Here is a 17435-nt window from a genome sequence, read left to right as displayed (position 1 = left end):
AGATTACAGGCGTGTGCCACCACACATGGCTAATTTTTGTATTTTAGTAGAGATGGGGTTTTACCATATTGGCCAGGCTGGTCTCGAACTTCTGACCTCAAGTGATCCACCTGCCTCAGCCTCCCAAGGTACTGGGATTACAGGCGTGAGCCACTGCGACCAGCCTGTTCAGCCTCTTCTGAGGTAGTATGGTGCAGAGGGTTCAGAAGAAGTTCTAAATTCACCCTAACTAACTGTGAGATTTGGCACTGTGGGACACTCCCATTCATTGTGAGGGAATTTGATTAGGGGCAAGGCACTGAGTCAACCATGAGGTTGGAAGAGTCATCATCTCCCCTTTTTGCTTCTCCCATTCCTTCCTCAGGTAGTGGAAGCTGTTAATAGCACAACCAACAACTGCTATTCCAATGAGACGGTGATTCTGACCCCCACCATGGACTCGCGACTCTACATGCTCTCCTTCCTGCCCTTCCTGGTGCTGCTGGTCCTCATCCGGAACCTCAGGATCTTGACCATCTTCTCCATGCTGGCCAACATCAGCATGCTGGTCAGCTTGGTCATCATCGCCCAGTACATTACCCAGGTGAGTGCACACCACGCACCTACCCACTCCACTGGGCAGGGTTTTGTGTCAAGGATAGACTGAGCTTTAGATACCTGGAGGCAACCCTGTAGGTGGGTAAGAGTGTTCTGAGAGACACGCACCTCCCTGTAGCATTTCTTCTACAAGGATGTCTCCGTGCAATCCCATTCTTCTGATTGTCTCCTTCTTCATGTTCTTTCTCCAAATACCTATTTTTATGTCAAATTCTGGCTTTTTTAAAAAAAATGTGCTTGCAAGGAAAATATCTTGGTTGGTGAACTGTAGACCATTCCTATAATGGTTGGCTGACAGCAAAAGGCAGGTGAAAACAGGTTCTTGTACTACAGCTAAAAGTTATTGAGTTACCCATAGGGTACAATTTCAGGTACCCAATATTACCCCTAAGGAAGGCAAGAGAAAAAAAATCTAATATTTAGTCACAGAGGTATACATAGAGAGTCTCAAAAACCATAAGTTTTCAATAAGTGTCTTGTTACTAATTTAAAAAAAAACCTATAAGCAAATCTATTATAATGTTAGTTATGATGTCTTTGATGTTGAATTATGGACATTGATTTTCTCTGTTTCCTAATTTGCTATCCTTTCTAGTTTTTCTTTTATTCATTTACTTATTTATTTTATTTATTTGAGACAGAGTCTCGATCTTTCACCTAGGCTGGAGTGCGGTGGTACAATCTCGGCTCATTGCAGCCTCTGCCTCCCAGGTTCAAGCAATTCTCCTGCCTCAGCCTCCTGAATAGCTGGGACTACAGGCACCAGCCACCACTCCCGGCTAATTTTTGTATTTTTAGTACAGATAGGGTTTCACAATGTTGGCCAGGCTGATCTCGAACTCCTGACCTCAAGTGATCTCCCCGCCTTGGCCCCCCAAAGTGCTGGCATTACAGGCATGAGCCACCACGCCCTGCCTAATTCTTCTTTTGTAATGGACAACACTACATAGAAAGTTAAGTCTCAGAAGCCGCTTGGCATATTTAATAAATTCCAGTTGTTCTTCCCTTTTAAGAAACCACAAGAGAAAAAAAGCTATATTGTCTGTGAAATTCAGTAAAAATAAGTCAACCTTTTTAGAATAACTGCAGATCAGTCTTATGTTCCTTAGAAGATACTGATGAATTCTATAAAATTGAATTTCCTAAAGAGATAGCTACCTTTAATACATTTTTGGACAATTCCAAAGGTTGCCCAGTTAGAAAAATGGCTCTGTTATCATTTTCACATTCTGGGTCACGCAATACATAGAATATTTATTTTACACAGTCTTCTCCCCTTCAATTTACAGCTCATTAAAGAAGAAAATGGATCTTTCATATTTCATACTTTGGGCTCCTCAGATTATTGCTATGACTGCAGTCACAGGAATTTCCAGCACCCATGACCACTGTCCATTCAAAGGTGTTCGTGGGCGCGTTCGGTGCTAATCTGTGGTGTGTAAGATTTTCTTTTGGAGGATTTTTTTGTTTTGTTGTTTTGTTTTTGAGATGGAGTTTCGCTCTTTCACCCAGGCTAGAGTGCAATGGTGCAATCTCAGCTCACTGCAAGCTCCGCCTCCTGGGTTCACACCATTCTCCTGCCTCAGCCTGCCGAATAGCTGGGACTACAGGTGCCCGCAACCACGCCCAGCTAATTTTTGTATTTTTAGTAGAGACGGGGTTTCACCATGTTGGCCAGGCTGGTCTTGAACTCCTGACCTAATGATCTGCCTGCCTCAGCCTCCCAAAGTGCTGGGATTACAGGTGTGAGCCACCGCACCCAGCCTTTTTGGAGGTTTTTGATAAACCAAACTTCCCTCTATGAGATACTATTCCTTCAGTGCTTTGACAATACCGTCCTCTGGCTCTTTGGTATTGTGCAGTGTTGAAATCAACTTTGATCGTGGCCTACATGTATTTGAAGTTCTCTAAACTTCTTGATACTCAATTTAAAAAAATCAGGTCTCATTTCAGATTATCCTTCTCTTAAAGGAGTTCAAATGTGCTTTAAGAGTGACTATCTCATAGCATTTCTCTCTCCTTTAGGAAATCCCAGACCCCAGCCGGTTGCCACTGGTAGCAAGCTGGAAGACCTACCCTCTCTTCTTCGGAACAGCCATTTTTTCTTTTGAAAGCATTGGTGTGGTAAGGTTTGAATTGAGGTGGCCTTATCCCTAGTGCTTGTGAGTGACCTTCTGGAAAGGAGCTGGGAGCTCTGGGTTTCTGTGTCCCGCTGGCCATTGTTTTGGGCCTGCTAGAAAATGCCCATGGGAGAAAGTAACCTCTGACCTCACTTGGGACAGTTGTCACCAGCAAGAGAAAAGTTGATTACAACAGAGAGGCAGTCAGGAGACAGTTTAATTTTTGTCCCCACATGCCTATTAAACACCTATCGACATGAGTTTCCTAATCTTTTAAAATCAAGACGAACCATGGTGTCCAATTTAAAAGATTTGATTAAACATAATGGAATTTTAACCTGGAAAGTTCTGTGTATTTACAGTCTATAGTCTCTACTTCCACACTTGTGGAAGGTTAGTGTTGTTTATATATTTTTAAAAGTTACTTTTAGTGTACATACAGTAACATTCACTTTTTTGGTGTACATTCCTGTAAGTTTAGAGAAGCACGTAGAGGAATAAATGCACCAAAATCAGGATACAGAACAATTATCCTTCTGTTCTCTGCCTGTACTGTCTTCTCTTTTCCAAAGTGTCACATATATGAGATCATACAGTATGTATGAGATTGAGACTGGCTTCTTTCACTTAGCCTAATGCATTTTAAATTCATCCATGCTGTTGCACACATCAATAACACCTTGCTTTCTATTGCAGAGCGTCCACTGTCTGGGCAGTACCACAGCTTATCAACGCACCTGTCAAAGAACATTTGGGTTGTTTCTAGTTTTTGACAATCATGAATGATACTGCTGTAAGCATTTGTGTACAAGTTTTTGACATTGAACATCTTTTCATTTGCTTGTTGGCAATTTGTACATCTTCTTTGGAGAAACGTCAAGTCCTTTGCTTATTTTTAATTAGGTTGTTTGTCTTTTTGTTGTTGAATTTTAAGAGTTCTTTGTTTATTCTAGATACTAAATCCTTGTCAGAAAAATGATTTGCAAGTATTTTTTCTTATTCTTGTCTTCTCCCTTCTTTTTTCCTTTTAAATTTTTTCCTCTTAAAAATGAGATGGGGCCGGGCACAGTGGTTCACGTCTGTAATCCCAGCACTTTGGGAGGCCGAGGCGGGCGGATCACTTGAGGTCAGGAGGTGGAGACCAGTCTGGCTAACATAGTAAAATCCCATCTCTACTAAAAATACAAAAATTAGCTGGGCATGGTAGCATGCACCTGTAATCCCAGCTACTCAGGAGGCTAAGGCAAGAGAATCGCTTGAACCCAGCAGGTGGAAGTTGCAGTGAGCTAAGATCGCGCCACTGCACTCCAGCCTGGGTGACAGAGCAAGACTCTGTCCCATAAAAAAAAAAAGAGAGAGAGAGATGGGATCTTGCTATGTTGCTCAAGCTGGTTTTTAATCCCTGGGCTCAAGTTATCCACCTGCCTCAGCCTCCCAGGTAGTGGGGATTATAGTTGCATGACCATAGTCCATCACACCTGGCTTCTCACTTTCTTGATAGTGAACTGTGATGCACAAAAGTTTTTAATTTTTATAAAGTCCAATTCATCCTCTTTCTTTCTGGTTGTACTTTGTGTGTTATGTCTAAGAATCTATTGCAAAATCTAGGTTCATGGCTAGATGTAGTGGCTCACACCTTTAATCCAGTACTTTAGGAGGCCAAGGCAGAAGGATCACTTGAGGGCAGGAGTTTGAGACCAGCCTGGGCAACATAGAGAGACCCTGTCTCTGCAAAAACAATTTAAGAATTAGCTGGGTGTAATGGCACACACCTGTAGTCCCAGCTACTCAAGAAACTGAGTGGGAGAATCACTTGAGCCCAGGAGTTCAAGGCTGCCGTGAGCTATGATTGCACCACTGCATTCTAGCTGGGGTGACAGAGCAAGACCCTGTCTTTAAAAAAGAAAGAAGGAAAGAACGAAATCATAGGTCATGGAGATTTACCTCAGAGTTTTCTTCTAAGAATTTTATGGTTTTAGCTCTTACATGTAGGTCTTTGATCCATTTTTAGTTAATTTTGGTATGTGGTATGAGGTAAGGGTCAAACTTCATGTTTTCATATGAAGTTATCCGGTCGTCCCAGCACAAGTCTTTGAAAAGACTATTTATTCTTTCCGTGTTGTATAGTTTTGACACCCTTGTCAAAAATCAATTGACCGTCGATGTATAGGTTTATTTCTGTACTCTCAATTCTATTCCATTGGTCTATAAGATCATAAGTCTACCATTATGCCAGAACCACACAGTTTTGATTACTATAGTTCTATAGTATTCCACTTTAATTGGCCTATTGACTTTTTGACTATATCTTTTTCTGTAGTACTTTTAGTAGTTTATCTAGGTACTATAATATATGTTTTCACAGTTTACTTTGAGATAATTAATATTTTATCACTGCTAGTAAACTGTCAACATTTTACAATCGTATAGGGCACTTTCCCCTTTATGTTGTATTGCCATATGTATCTAAACACACTGAAACACCAACAATGTTATCATTTTTGCTTTCAATAGTCATACATAGTCCTTGTAATAAACTTACTAGGAAAAAATAGGCTATTATATCTACTCAGATATTTACCGTTTCTATTGCTCTTTCTTTATTCTTGAAATCGTATTTCCTTCTGGCATCGTTTGCCTTCAGCATGAAGAACCTTCATTAACATTTCTTTTAAAGCAGATCTGCTAGTGACAAATTATCTTCATTTTCTTGATCTGAGATTGTCTTTATTTTGCCTTTATTCCTAGAGGATATTTTTTCACGATATGGAATTCTAGGTGGACAATTTTTTTCCATCATTTTGAAAATATGATTTCCTTTCTTTTTGCCCTCAGTGGTTTCTGATGAGAAATCTGCAATTGTTTGAATCATTGTTCTCCTATGTGTTTTTCTCTTGCTTTTATAATTTTTAAAAATCTTTTTTAATCAGCCGTTATACTGTATTATATTTAATGTAGTTTCTTTGAGTTTGCCCTGTACAGGATTTCTTGAATCTGTAAAAGTTTGTCTTTTACCTAATTTACCTAATTTCAGCCATTATTTTTTTCAGATTTTTTTTCCTTCACCAATCTCTTTTTCTTCTCCATCGGAGATCCCAATAACCTGAATGTTAGACTTTTTGATATATAGTCATCCCTTAGTATAAACAGGAGATTGGTTACAGGGCCCTGCTCCCCGCTCCCCTAAACACACACACCCGGTGTATAACCAATCTGCACCTACTCAAGTCCTGCAGGTGGCCCTGCAGAGCCTGAGTATATGAAAAGTCAGCCCTCCATACATACAGGTTTTGCAGCCCATGAATACTGTAGTTTTAATATGCATTTGGTTGAAAATATCCACTTATTTGAGGACCTGCACAGTTCAAACCCATGTTGTTCAAGAGTCAACTGCATATCCCACAGGTTTCTGAGGCTCTGTTCATTTTTTTAAAAAATCTTTCTGCTCTTTGTTGTTCAGATTCTGTCATTCCTGTTTATCCTCAAATTTACCGACTCTGTTTTCTGTTATCTACATTCTGCTGTCAGGCCCCTACGGTGAGGTATTTAAATTTTTATTATTTTATTTTCCAGTTATAATATCTCCATTTGTTTCTTTCACATTGCTTCTACTTTGCTAAGAACTTGTATCTGTGCATTTATTTTAATAGCATTCTCCCTTACTTTTTGAAGTATGGTTATATTACCTGCTTTAAAGTCTTTGCCTAATATTCCCAACGTTTGAGTCATCTTAAGGTGGGCATCTGTTGTCTTTTCTCTTGAAAGTTGGTGAGATTTTTCTTGTTCTTTGTAGGTTGAATAATTTGAAACTGTATCCTATGCATTGTGAATATTATTTTAGGAGACTCAGGATCCTGTTAAAATCCTCTTCAGAATGTTGATTTTTGGTTTTAGCAAACCATCTACCTAGTTAGATTCAGATCATAAGTCCTTGCTCACCTTCTGTGGGCCATGGTTCCAACATCCAATTAGCTTTCAAAGCCCATGAAGTGATATTTGGCTCTACCCTGCTCATGTGCCACCTAGTGCCAATCGGCAGACAGGACTCTACACAGTAGTTCAGTTCTCAAAGCCTTTGCTTTGATGCCTTCATCAGTTCCACACATGTACAGCTCAGGGCTGGGCCCAGAATATTATTCACAGATTTTAGGAGATTGCTTTTTCCAGTTTACTCTCCTCTGTGTTTTCCTGAACACTCACCAGCTCGCAGTGGCTTCTTTTTCCCATCCTCTGGCTAGAAAGCCAGGATTTTAGCCTCCTACACTGTCATGTACTTCCTGTGACCAGGTCTGCCTCTGGTGATGAGCAATGAGTGAAAAGAGAAAGAAAAAGCGTAACAGTGATTCTTTCCAGAGTCAGTTTCATGAGCAGGTGAATCATGCAGCCACATAAGGTCCAAGTTTCAGAAAGATCTCGCACTTAGTTTAACGCTCTGCTGGAACCATCTTTCACCAAGGAACCCTGCATTTTCATTTTGTACTGGGGCCCATAAATTATGTAGCCAGTCCTGATTTCCCACACTCTTCAGACTCTTAAAGCCCATTTTCCTAGTACTACTGTGTAGAGAGGATTTTTATCTCAGATTTTTGGGTGCCTGTGTGACCACTACATATACCAGAATGCTGCTTAGTGACTGGGACTTGCCTTGAGGTCTCGGCCTGGAGATAAAACAAAGAAACAGAAAAATAGAGTTTCTCTCCATGCTCTTCATCCCACAGGGGACCCTATTCTAAGTCATCTGGCCAAAAAGAAGTTTCTCTTGGCGTTATTTTCTGTCTGTATGCACCACATAGTTCTAAGATTTGGGTGTCCCTTGAGGTTAAACTGGGACATATGGGAAGAAAAAAAAATCAGGAAACTCACCACCACGACAGTTGTTTTTTCTTTTTGATTTCCCTCCCCATTCTGCCTGCTACTATTTACTCTTCAGAACCTGTGCACAATTGCTTTATGTATTTCGTCCAGGATTTTTAGTCATAATTAGTGAAAGAGATATTGTGAAGTGTGCTTACTTCATCTAGATGGAACTGCAAGCACTTTGTTTTTAGAATTTGGAGTAGTCATGGACAGAAGCAGAGTGCAGTGGTTGAGCAAGTGACTTTGGAGGCAGAATGTGCTGGAATCTTGGTTTGGCCGGGGCTACTCTCTGAACTCTAACACTCCAACTATAAAATGATGACAATGTTTGTTCAGTAAGTATTTCTTGAATGCCTACTATGTGCTGGTGATTCTTAGTATTAGTTGAAATTATCTTAAGAAGAACTCTTCTGGCCCAGTCTCCAATTTTACAGAAGAGGGACAGCCCCAGAGAGAGAAAGGGGCTTCAGTTAGGTCACCAGCTAGGAACTGTGCAGATGTGATTAAAGCCTAGTACATCTGACTCTCAGTCCAGGGACCTTCCCACTCACTGTCAACAGCCATTTATCTCTTTGACTGATTGATTGTGGAGAGAGAGAGAGAGAGAGAGAGAGAGAGAGACAGTGAGACAGAGAGAGAGAGAGAGAGAGAGGAAGCCAGCTACCCAGTCTGAGCAGGCCTTGTGGAAAGATCATTTTTGGCCTTGAGAATATATGCAACAAAATTGTGTTGCAGGGTGCAAGAGCTCAGGTTGGATTGTCTGCTCTCCACACAATTATTGTATAATTGTCAAACATCCTCCTGAGCACCTGCTGCAACTAGACCTAATCCAGAAGAAAGTGGAAAGGCACAGGGATGACCCAGCCTGACACTGCCCTCAAGCATCTTCCAAATGCCTGGAATAGAGGGAAGGTTAGGGAGTGTCAAGGCTGGAAGTCTGCATGTACAACAGAAAAGAATTCAACCGTATAAGGGGAAAGATGCTAAATTCCTTAGTAATAAATATACCCATTGCTATAGGAGTAGAAGCAGGTACTTGGACTTTGGATAACAGCGCTGGTCTACAACCTGAATCTGACACTTTCTGGTTCTGCAACTTGGGATAAGTTATCTCACTTTCAGAGCCTTGTTTTCCTCATCTGTAAAACAAGAATTATGGAGGTACCAACTTCAGAGAGTTATGGTCTTTACAGTATTAAAAAATAACCACCGCCAATATTTACTAAGCCTTTGACATGCCATTATGGTGCTTGTGTAATTCTCCACAAAATTTGCAAAATTCGGCCAGGTGTGATGTCTCTTGCCTGTAATCCCAGCACTTTGGGAGGCCGATGTGGGAGGATCGCTTGAGCCCAAGAGTTCAAGACCAGTGTGGGCAACATGCAAAAGCCCGTCTCTACAAAAAGATACAAAAATTAGCCAGGCATGGCAGCATGTGCCTGTAGTTCCAGCTACTCAGGAGGCTGAGATGAGAGGGATCTCTTGAGCTCAGGACGCAGAGGTTGCAGTGAACTGTGATTGTACTACTGTACTCCAGCCTGGGCAACAGAGTGAGACTCTCCAAAAAAGAAAAACAAAAAAAACAAAACAAAACAAAATTCATTTGAGCCCGTTTTCAGATAAGAAAACAGATTAGCTAAATAGTGCATGTAGAGAGTGCTTAGCACACAGCCTAAACAAGGAGTAGGAGAAGGTAGCGGTGGTCTCTTGGACAGTAAGAGTCTGAGGAGGAAATTATGGGATGAGAGACAGGAAGATTGGTTTCAAAGACAGAAGAGATCTTCAAATGCCCAACTGGCAAGAGGCAGACTGGCCTCAACTTGGATTCTCTTAGAACCAGGTATGCATTTAGGGGAAGAAGGATTCTGAGAACAGAAAAGTGAGAACCTGGGGTGTGGGGAAATGCATTGCTGGCAGGACCAGGAAGCACTGTCTGGTCCCAGCTGCCACCAGCGCCTTTTGTTCCTGGAGTCTCAGACTCCCCACTGTACAGTGATGGGGTTGGGTGGGGGGAGTCTGCACTGGAATTAGGAGTTTCCAACACAAATGCCTTTGGAAAGCAGGTATAATTCACTGGTGGGTGAGGGTGAGGGGAGGAGGGCCTGGTGAATGGGAAAAGAACATTGTGCCTAAAGGCATTCATATTCAATTATGAAAGACTGTGCTGTCAAAACAAAATGCATCTGCTGGCCAGATCTAGCTGACCCAGCGTTGAGATCTTTGGTCTGGATAAAATCTCAGGGCCCTTCCAGCTCTTAAGGGTCTGGGGCTCATCAGGTGACTCCAGGCCTTTCTTTTTATCGCCTTCCTCCTCCTTACCCTCATCTTCCTACCTTTTTTCCTCCTCTTTTATTTCCTTTTTTTCTTTAACTGTGGTCAAACACACCTAACATAACATTTACTCATCTTAACCATTTTCGAGTATACGTATATGTTAAGTAAATTCAGATTATTGCACAACCATCACTGCCTTTCATCTGCAGAACTCTTCAGCTTGCAAAACTGAAACTCTGTACCCATTAAACAATAACTCCCCATACCCTCCTCATGCCAGTCCTTCCCAACTAGCATTCTGCCTCTTTGGACCTACCTACTCCAGGTATCTCATATAAGTGGAATCAGGCAGTCCTTGTCTTTTTGTGACTGGCTTATTTCACTCAGCATAATGTCCTCAAGATCCATCCGTGGGGTAGCATGAGACAAAACTTCCTTCTTTTTCAGGGCTACATAACATTCCATTGCATTGATACACCACGTTTTGTGTATCCATTTTCTGTTGCTAGACCCTTGGAGTTGCTTCCACCTTTTGGCTATTGTGAATAATGCTACTATGCACATAAATATACAAATATCTCTTTGAGGCCCTGCTTTCAGTTCTTTGGGGTAGACATCCAGAAGTAGGATGCCATTTTTCTTTATGTTCTTATTTCTCTTTTTCCTTCTTTCTCCTTCTTACATTGTGATGTTTCTGTAGGTTCTGCCTCTGGAAAACAAGATGAAAAATGCCCGCCACTTCCCAGCCATCCTGTCTTTGGGAATGTCCATCGTCACTTCCCTGTACATCAGCATCGGGACTCTGGGCTACCTGCGGTTTGGAGATGACATTAAGGCCAGCATAAGCCTTAACCTGCCTAACTGCTGGTATCTTCATGGGCTGTCAGGTGGCGGGGACTCAGGGATGAGTGGAAACTTGTAGGTCACTTCCTCCTCCCTTCCACAGCTGGGAAACCGAGGTCTAGAGAGCCTCCCACAGAAGAGGCAGAATTGTCATTGGAACCATGGTCTCCAGATTCTCTGTCCTGGGAGTTCCTCCTTCAACAACAGCCTCCCAAATTGAGTTAAGCCTTGACATCTTAGTTTGAAGGAGGACGTGACTTAAGAAGAGAGGACAGCCGGGCGCGGTGGCTCAAGCCTGTAATCCCAGCACTTTGGGAGGCCGAGACGGGCGGATCACGAGGTCAGGAGATCGAGACCATCCTGGCTAACACAGTGAAACCCCGTCTCTACTAAAAATACAAAAAAACTTAGCCGGGCGAGGTGGCAGGCGCCTGTAGTCCCAGCTACTCGGGAGGCTGAGGCAGGAGAATGGCGTCAACCCGGGAGGTGGAGCTTGCAGTGAGCTGAGATCCGGCCACTGCACTCCAGCCTGGGTGACAGAGCGAGACTCCGTCTCAAAAAAAAAAAAAGAAGAGAGGACAAAAGTGAGAGGCCTTGGTCTCCTAAGGAGAGAAGGGAGGGGCACTGGGAGATGGAAAGAGACAGAGAGAGGAGTCGGGGGTGGCCACACTTCCCATAGTCTTGTTTGCCACAGCCAATGGTTCACATTCCCCAAGTCAGAGTAACCAGATAAAAAAATGGAAAACAAAAACCAACTGGGCCAGCCTGGGCAACATGGTAAGACCCCACTTCTACAAAAAAATTACCATAACTTAGCTGAGTGTGATATCTCATACCTGTAGTCACAGCTATTTGGGATGCTGAGGTAGGAAGATCACTTGAGCCCAGGAGTTTGAGGTTACAGAAGGCTGTCATCGCACCACTGCACTCCACTCCAGCCTGAGTGACACAGTGAGACCCTATCTCTTAAAAACAAACAGGCCAGGCGTGGTGGCTCATGCCTGTAATCCCAGCATTTTGGGAGGCAGGGTGGGTGGATCACCTGAGGTCAGAAGTTCAACAACTGAGGTCAGGAGTTCAAGACCAGCCTGGTCAACATGGCAAAACCTCATCTCTACTAAAAATACAAAAGTAGCCAGGCATGGTGGTGGGCACCTGTAATCCCAGCTACTCAGGAGGCTGAGCAGGAGAATCGCTTAAACCTGGGAGGCAGAGGTTGCAGTGAACCGAGATGGTGCCATTGAATTCCAGCCTGGGCAACAAGAGCGAAACTCCATCTCAAAAAAAGAAATGAATAAATAAATTAGCTAGACATGGTGGCACACACCTACAGTCCCAGCTACTCAGGAGGCGGAGGCAGGAGAATCTCTTGAACCTGGGAGGTGGAGGTTGCAGTGAGCCAAGATGGCACCACAGCACTCCAGCCTGGGTGGCAGAGACTCTGTGTCAAAAAAAACAAGCAAAACAATTTGGAAAGACCACTGGAATCTGTAAAAGTTTTGTGTTCTAACATACCCAATTCATGCAATAGCTAGCAGCCCCACAGACTTCAACAGTGCCATATTGAACAGACACGTGAACCCACATCCCACTGTGCAAGATTTTCTCCCACACCAGGTAATGTCATTAATTAAAGGACATTTGGGTCTTCTCAAGCAGAGAGTCACAGTCACTTGGAGCCCTAATTTGCCTAAATGGGGCTCCTTTCCCATGATGATAAAGTCACTCATCAAGCATTTATTGCATGCCAATTATAAGCAGATGCCAAGCGGCATTGATGTGAGTAGACTATGACCTTGGAGCTTCCCTGTCTTCATCGGCTCCTGATTCGGTGGTAATGGTGGAGGGACAGATAATAGTGTATGGACACAAACTATAACATAGAAAAAGAAGCTCTCCAGAGTAGCAAACAGGCCTTGGGGATTTCCAAGGAAAGAAAGCACATTGGAAGCAGACAACAGGGAAACTCATTGTCCAGCAGGTCAACTCTCTCCAAACATGGGCCATTCTGGTACACCTGAGTCCAAGTTCCAGTTGCACCACCTATTAGCTTGTGGTAGTGGATGATTTACTTCACCTCTCTGAACCTCAGTTGCCTCATTTATAAACCGGAGTTGTCATGAGGATTAAGTTGGGCTGTGTCTAAAAGCATCTGGCTGTGATACCTGCTCAGAAGAGGGGAATTTCAAAAACTTGGACGGGTTTGAACAGATGGAAATGAAGTAAAGAGGGTGCCCAGGCAGCAGGACTAGCGTGAGCAAGAAACACAGCAATGTGGAAGTTAGCCTTTTTAAGGAATGGGCTAAACACACAAGCACACTTATTGATTGATTGATTGATTGATTGATTGATTGATTTTTGAGACAGAGTCTCACTCTGTCACCCAGGCTGGAGTGCAGTGGCGCAATCTCGGCTCACTGCAACCGCTACCTCCCAGGTTCAAGAGATTCTCCTGTCTCAGCCTCCCGAGTAGCTGGGATCACAGTTGTGCACCACCACACCTGGGTAATTTTTGTATTTTTGGTAGTGGCAGGGTTTTGCCATGTTGGTCAGACTGGTCTCAAACTCCTGACCTCAGGTGATCCACCCCTCTCGGCCTCCCAAAGTGCTGGGATTACAGGCGTGATCCACTATGCCCCGTGTCACACACACATTTATTAAACATGGAAATGCATCTACATTAGTGGACTGAAGGAAAATAGTCACATCTCAATAGATCAAAACGAAAAAACTGAGATAGAACTCAATATCCCTGAAGCCTCACACACTCTCTGCCCCTAGCTTGAGGCCAGCAAGTAACCCTGTTTCTCCTTGTATTCCACCCTGACTCCCCCTAACTTCCACATAGCCCTATTTATACACTGTCTCTTTCTCCAAGGATTTGGGATTCTGCAGTTCTCTCAACCAACTAGAGACAACTGTTATGTGCCAAGAGCTTTGGGGAATCCAGAGAATTCCTAAGGACTGATAGATCACAAAGGACTAGAGTCTTTTAGATCCAGGGCTTTTGGTCTTAGCCACTTATCCTCTGTGTCTCCCTGGGCAAAGTATCTGGCCTGAGCCTCTCTTTTCTAAAACGTAAGATTGAGCATCAGATGGTAGTGATTTGTGAAGATGCAATATATACTCAAGCTCAAGATGATTTTTATTTCATTTAGAAATGACCCTTTCAATTGTTCCCATGGAATCAGGAAAGCTTCCCTCTATTTTCACTGCATGCCCTGCTGTGATTCCCTCCTGACTCTTAGAAAGTCCCTCTCAGTCATTTTCAGAAAGGTAAACAAAAGCCCAAGTCATTGTCCCAAGGTCAGAGGTTAATGTTCCAAGGAGGCCAGTGTCAGAATACAGTGGCCGTGGAGAGCAGCGCTGTGGTTTGTCTTGCAGGCTGTACCAGTCTGTCAAGCTTCTCTACATTGCCGGCATCCTGTGCACCTATGCCCTGCAGTTCTACGTCCCTGCGGAAATCATCATCCCCTTTGCCATCTCCCGGGTGTCAACACGCTGGGCACTGCCTCTGGATCTGTCCATTCGCCTCGCCATGGTCTGCCTGACATGTGAGTAGAAAGGAGAGTGCAGTGTTCCTGCTGATCTTTTCTGAGGGCTATCAGGAATCAGCCAGAATAGGCCGGATGCACTGGCTCACACCTGTAATCCTGGCACTTTGGGAGGCCGAGGCGGGTGGATCACCTGAGGTCAGGAGTTCCAGACCAGCCTGGCCAAAATGGGGAAACCCTGTCTCTACTAAAAATACAATTAGCCAGACGTGGTGGCATGTGCCTGTAATCCCAGCTATTCGGGAGACCAAGACAGGAGAATCACTTGAACATGGGGGGGCAGAGGTTGCAGTGAGCCGAGATCGTGCCACTCCAGCCTGGGCGATGAGCAAGATTCATCTTAAAAAAAAAAAAAAAAGAATTAGCCAGATGGTAGAGGGCAGTCATGACAATCAGCATTTACTGAACACTTACTGTTTTCCAGGGACCATTCTAAAGCTTTACAAGTATTCACTCATCTAAGCCTCAAGGACAACCCCATTCTTACATGTACCTAATTAGACAGATTTGCTGGTGTTCAGCCGAAGGGATTGACACAGCTTATCAAACAATAATTGTAAGAACTTGCTGTGCACTCTGGCACATGCCTGTGATCCCAGCACTTCGAGAGGCCAAGGCAGGCAGATTGCTTGAGTTCAGGAATTTTGAGACCAGCCTGGGCAACATGGTGAAACCCCATCTCTACAAAAAAAAAAAAAGAAAAAAAGAAGCCAGGCATGGTGGCCCATGTCTATAGTCCCAGCTACTTGGGAGGCTGGGGTGGGAGGATTGCTTGAGCCCAGGAGGTCCAGGCTGCAGTGAACTGAGATTGAACTACTGCACTCCAGCCTGGACAACAGAGTCAGAGCCTGTCTCAAATAAATACATTAATAAATAAATCGTAAGAACTGACATGTATTGAACACTTACTGGGTGCCAGGCACTGTGTTCAGCTCTTTCTAGTCTAAATTTCATAATATTTTATTCAGTCCTCACAACAATTCTCATGAGGTAGAACTATGATAAACCCTACTTTATGAAAGAGAAAACTGAGGCAGTGAGTGATTAATAATTGGCCAGAAAGTGTCAGAAGTAGGATTTGAATTCAAGTCATATAAGTCTAGAACCAGTGCCCTTTACCTCCAGGGCAGACATTGAAAATGGGACTCTAATTTGGCAACAGGTGTTGTTTGAACCTCACAATGTTGTATAAATGTGGGCCAACATTTAAAATGTGGGCAATCTTCCATACAAATGCAGATTTTTAAAATTTTTTGGTGGGGCTACTATAAAATGTTTGGGCAAGCCTGGGATCACATTCCCCATCGGCAACAATCAGCTGGGGCTCCTTGGCCCCTGGACGGTCCTGTGCTTGCCTGTTGGCTGAGGTCATTCCCACTCCCTGGCTCACAGCAGCCCCCATGACCCGGAGTACCCCAATCTGCAAGTATTCCACCAGAGGCCAAAGGAGATGGCTAGAGATTCCTGTACAGAGTAGAGGTGGCCCAGCTGTCCCTAAGATGCCTTTTGATTGTAATTGCAAAAGTGTCTTCTTTTTTAAAGCCGAATTGTATTCCACTGTACGTACAAACCACATTTTCTGTATCCATTCATCTGTCCATGGACATTTAGGAAATTCTTTCTTTTTTTTTTTTTTTTTTTTTTTTTTGCATGACAAAGTGTTACTTTTAGGTGATTATCAGTACACCGAGTAATAACATGTAACAAGTTCTTGAATTCTACCATCTAGTAATTTTAATTAAGAGAAACTAAAAGCAGCCCAAACAGTTATACTAGTATTCATTATTCTAACCATTAGCAGGAATGGACTAATTTAAGGGTAGCTGCTGCTTCACACAGATTACAAATAACTATTTACTACTTTTTCATAGTTAGAATCCTGACATTCAAGAAAACGCTACAGGGAAAAAAATGATTAATCTCTTTCTTTCTTCAAATAACTTTTTTTTACTAGATAAAAGAAAGAAAAAGTCAACACTGATACATTGATATATTTGTTATGCGAGCTAAAAGGCATGGGAAAACAGATGACATATACCCATTAAATTTCTAGGAAATACGATGTAAAAAGAAAATCTATAGATAAGTTCTAAGTCTGTACAAAGAAGCTAGATTTTATATTCTCTGAGAAGTGAAGGGACTTGCTACATAATATGCAGAAATCATGTAATACCTTTTCATAAGAATATAACTCGAGCTTCATATTCTTCAAGGGCATCTAAAATGCCAATCCATGGTACAGGCGCTTCTTTCTCCCACTCTTCTTCATTTATGCAGTAGTTTTCATGGATTTCTGTCCAAGTGTCACAGACAAAAGCCAAGAGGCTAGCCAAGCCTTCACCCCCGTTCTGCTGGAAGTAGTTCTGGAGGCTGGTCCTCTTCTTCTGAGCCTCTTGTGCCACTTGAGTGCCACGGCCACTGTGAGATTCCAGGGCTGCAGCTTCCTTGGTCTTGAACTCTTTCTCTCTCTTCAGGCGGTGCTGTTCAGTTTCAGCCTCAGCTGCCCCCTTGGCCTGCTTCAGCCTCTATGTCTTTTGCTCAGACTTGGACACCTTCTCAGTGGCTGTGTCTTGGCCTGCAGCAGCTGCTGGATCCCCTGAGACTGACTGGCTGAGGTGGCCCTTGATTCTTGCTTTTCTAGGCCAGCCCACAGCATTTATTCGACACTGATTTTCTTCTTTTGAAGTGATTCATTCTTAGTTTGACCTTGAAGGCAGGAACCATCCAGTATCTTAGAGATTCCAGATAGATCAAGGAATTTGTCCCACAGTATAAAGATAACAGTCCCTTAAGCCTACACTACACTTCATGCATTATCAATTAGCATGTATGAGTAAATAACTTGAAGTAATAGCAAAGATAACTTTTCTGAATGCATTACATGAAAAATCTCATTGAAGACTTTTATGTCCTATGCAGAATGAATCACAATACCTAAAAGGATAGTAGCCTTCATCTCCATTTTGCAGCTGAGGAAACAAGCTGAGGAAGGGGTGGGACTTGGGCAAGGCCATACAAGAAAGAATCCGACTCCTACCTTCCAGACCTGTTCTGTTCTACCACAGTCCTCCTCCAAAGGAGGCCTGCTCACGGCTCCTGGGGCTTCTTTATGATCAGGAACATTTTTCATCAAATATAATAAAAAATGTAAAAGCCCAGGTCTGTAAAACATCCTGCTAAAAAAACACAG

At 43.1% G+C, this 17435-nt stretch overlaps 1 protein-coding gene across 1 annotated transcript in view; it reads left to right on the top strand.

The window, feature by feature from the left end:
• Nucleotides 1-17435, top strand: part of SLC36A2 (solute carrier family 36 member 2) — a 33206-nt gene that overhangs the window by 12046 nt on the left and 3725 nt on the right. The window contains exons 6-9 of the mRNA XM_003900393.5: nt 365-583; nt 2623-2721; nt 10549-10715; nt 14076-14245. Coding sequence (XP_003900442.1) covers nt 365-583; nt 2623-2721; nt 10549-10715; nt 14076-14245 — 655 coding nt within the window. The remainder of the gene's footprint in view (nt 1-364; nt 584-2622; nt 2722-10548; nt 10716-14075; nt 14246-17435) is intronic.

The sequence above is a fragment of the Papio anubis genome, chromosome 5 (assembly GCF_008728515.1).
Source record: "Papio anubis isolate 15944 chromosome 5, Panubis1.0, whole genome shotgun sequence".
NCBI classification, from domain to species: Eukaryota; Metazoa; Chordata; class Mammalia; order Primates; family Cercopithecidae; genus Papio; species Papio anubis.
Note: the sequence above shows the minus strand (reverse complement) of the source record. Positions and strands in the feature narration are given on the sequence as shown.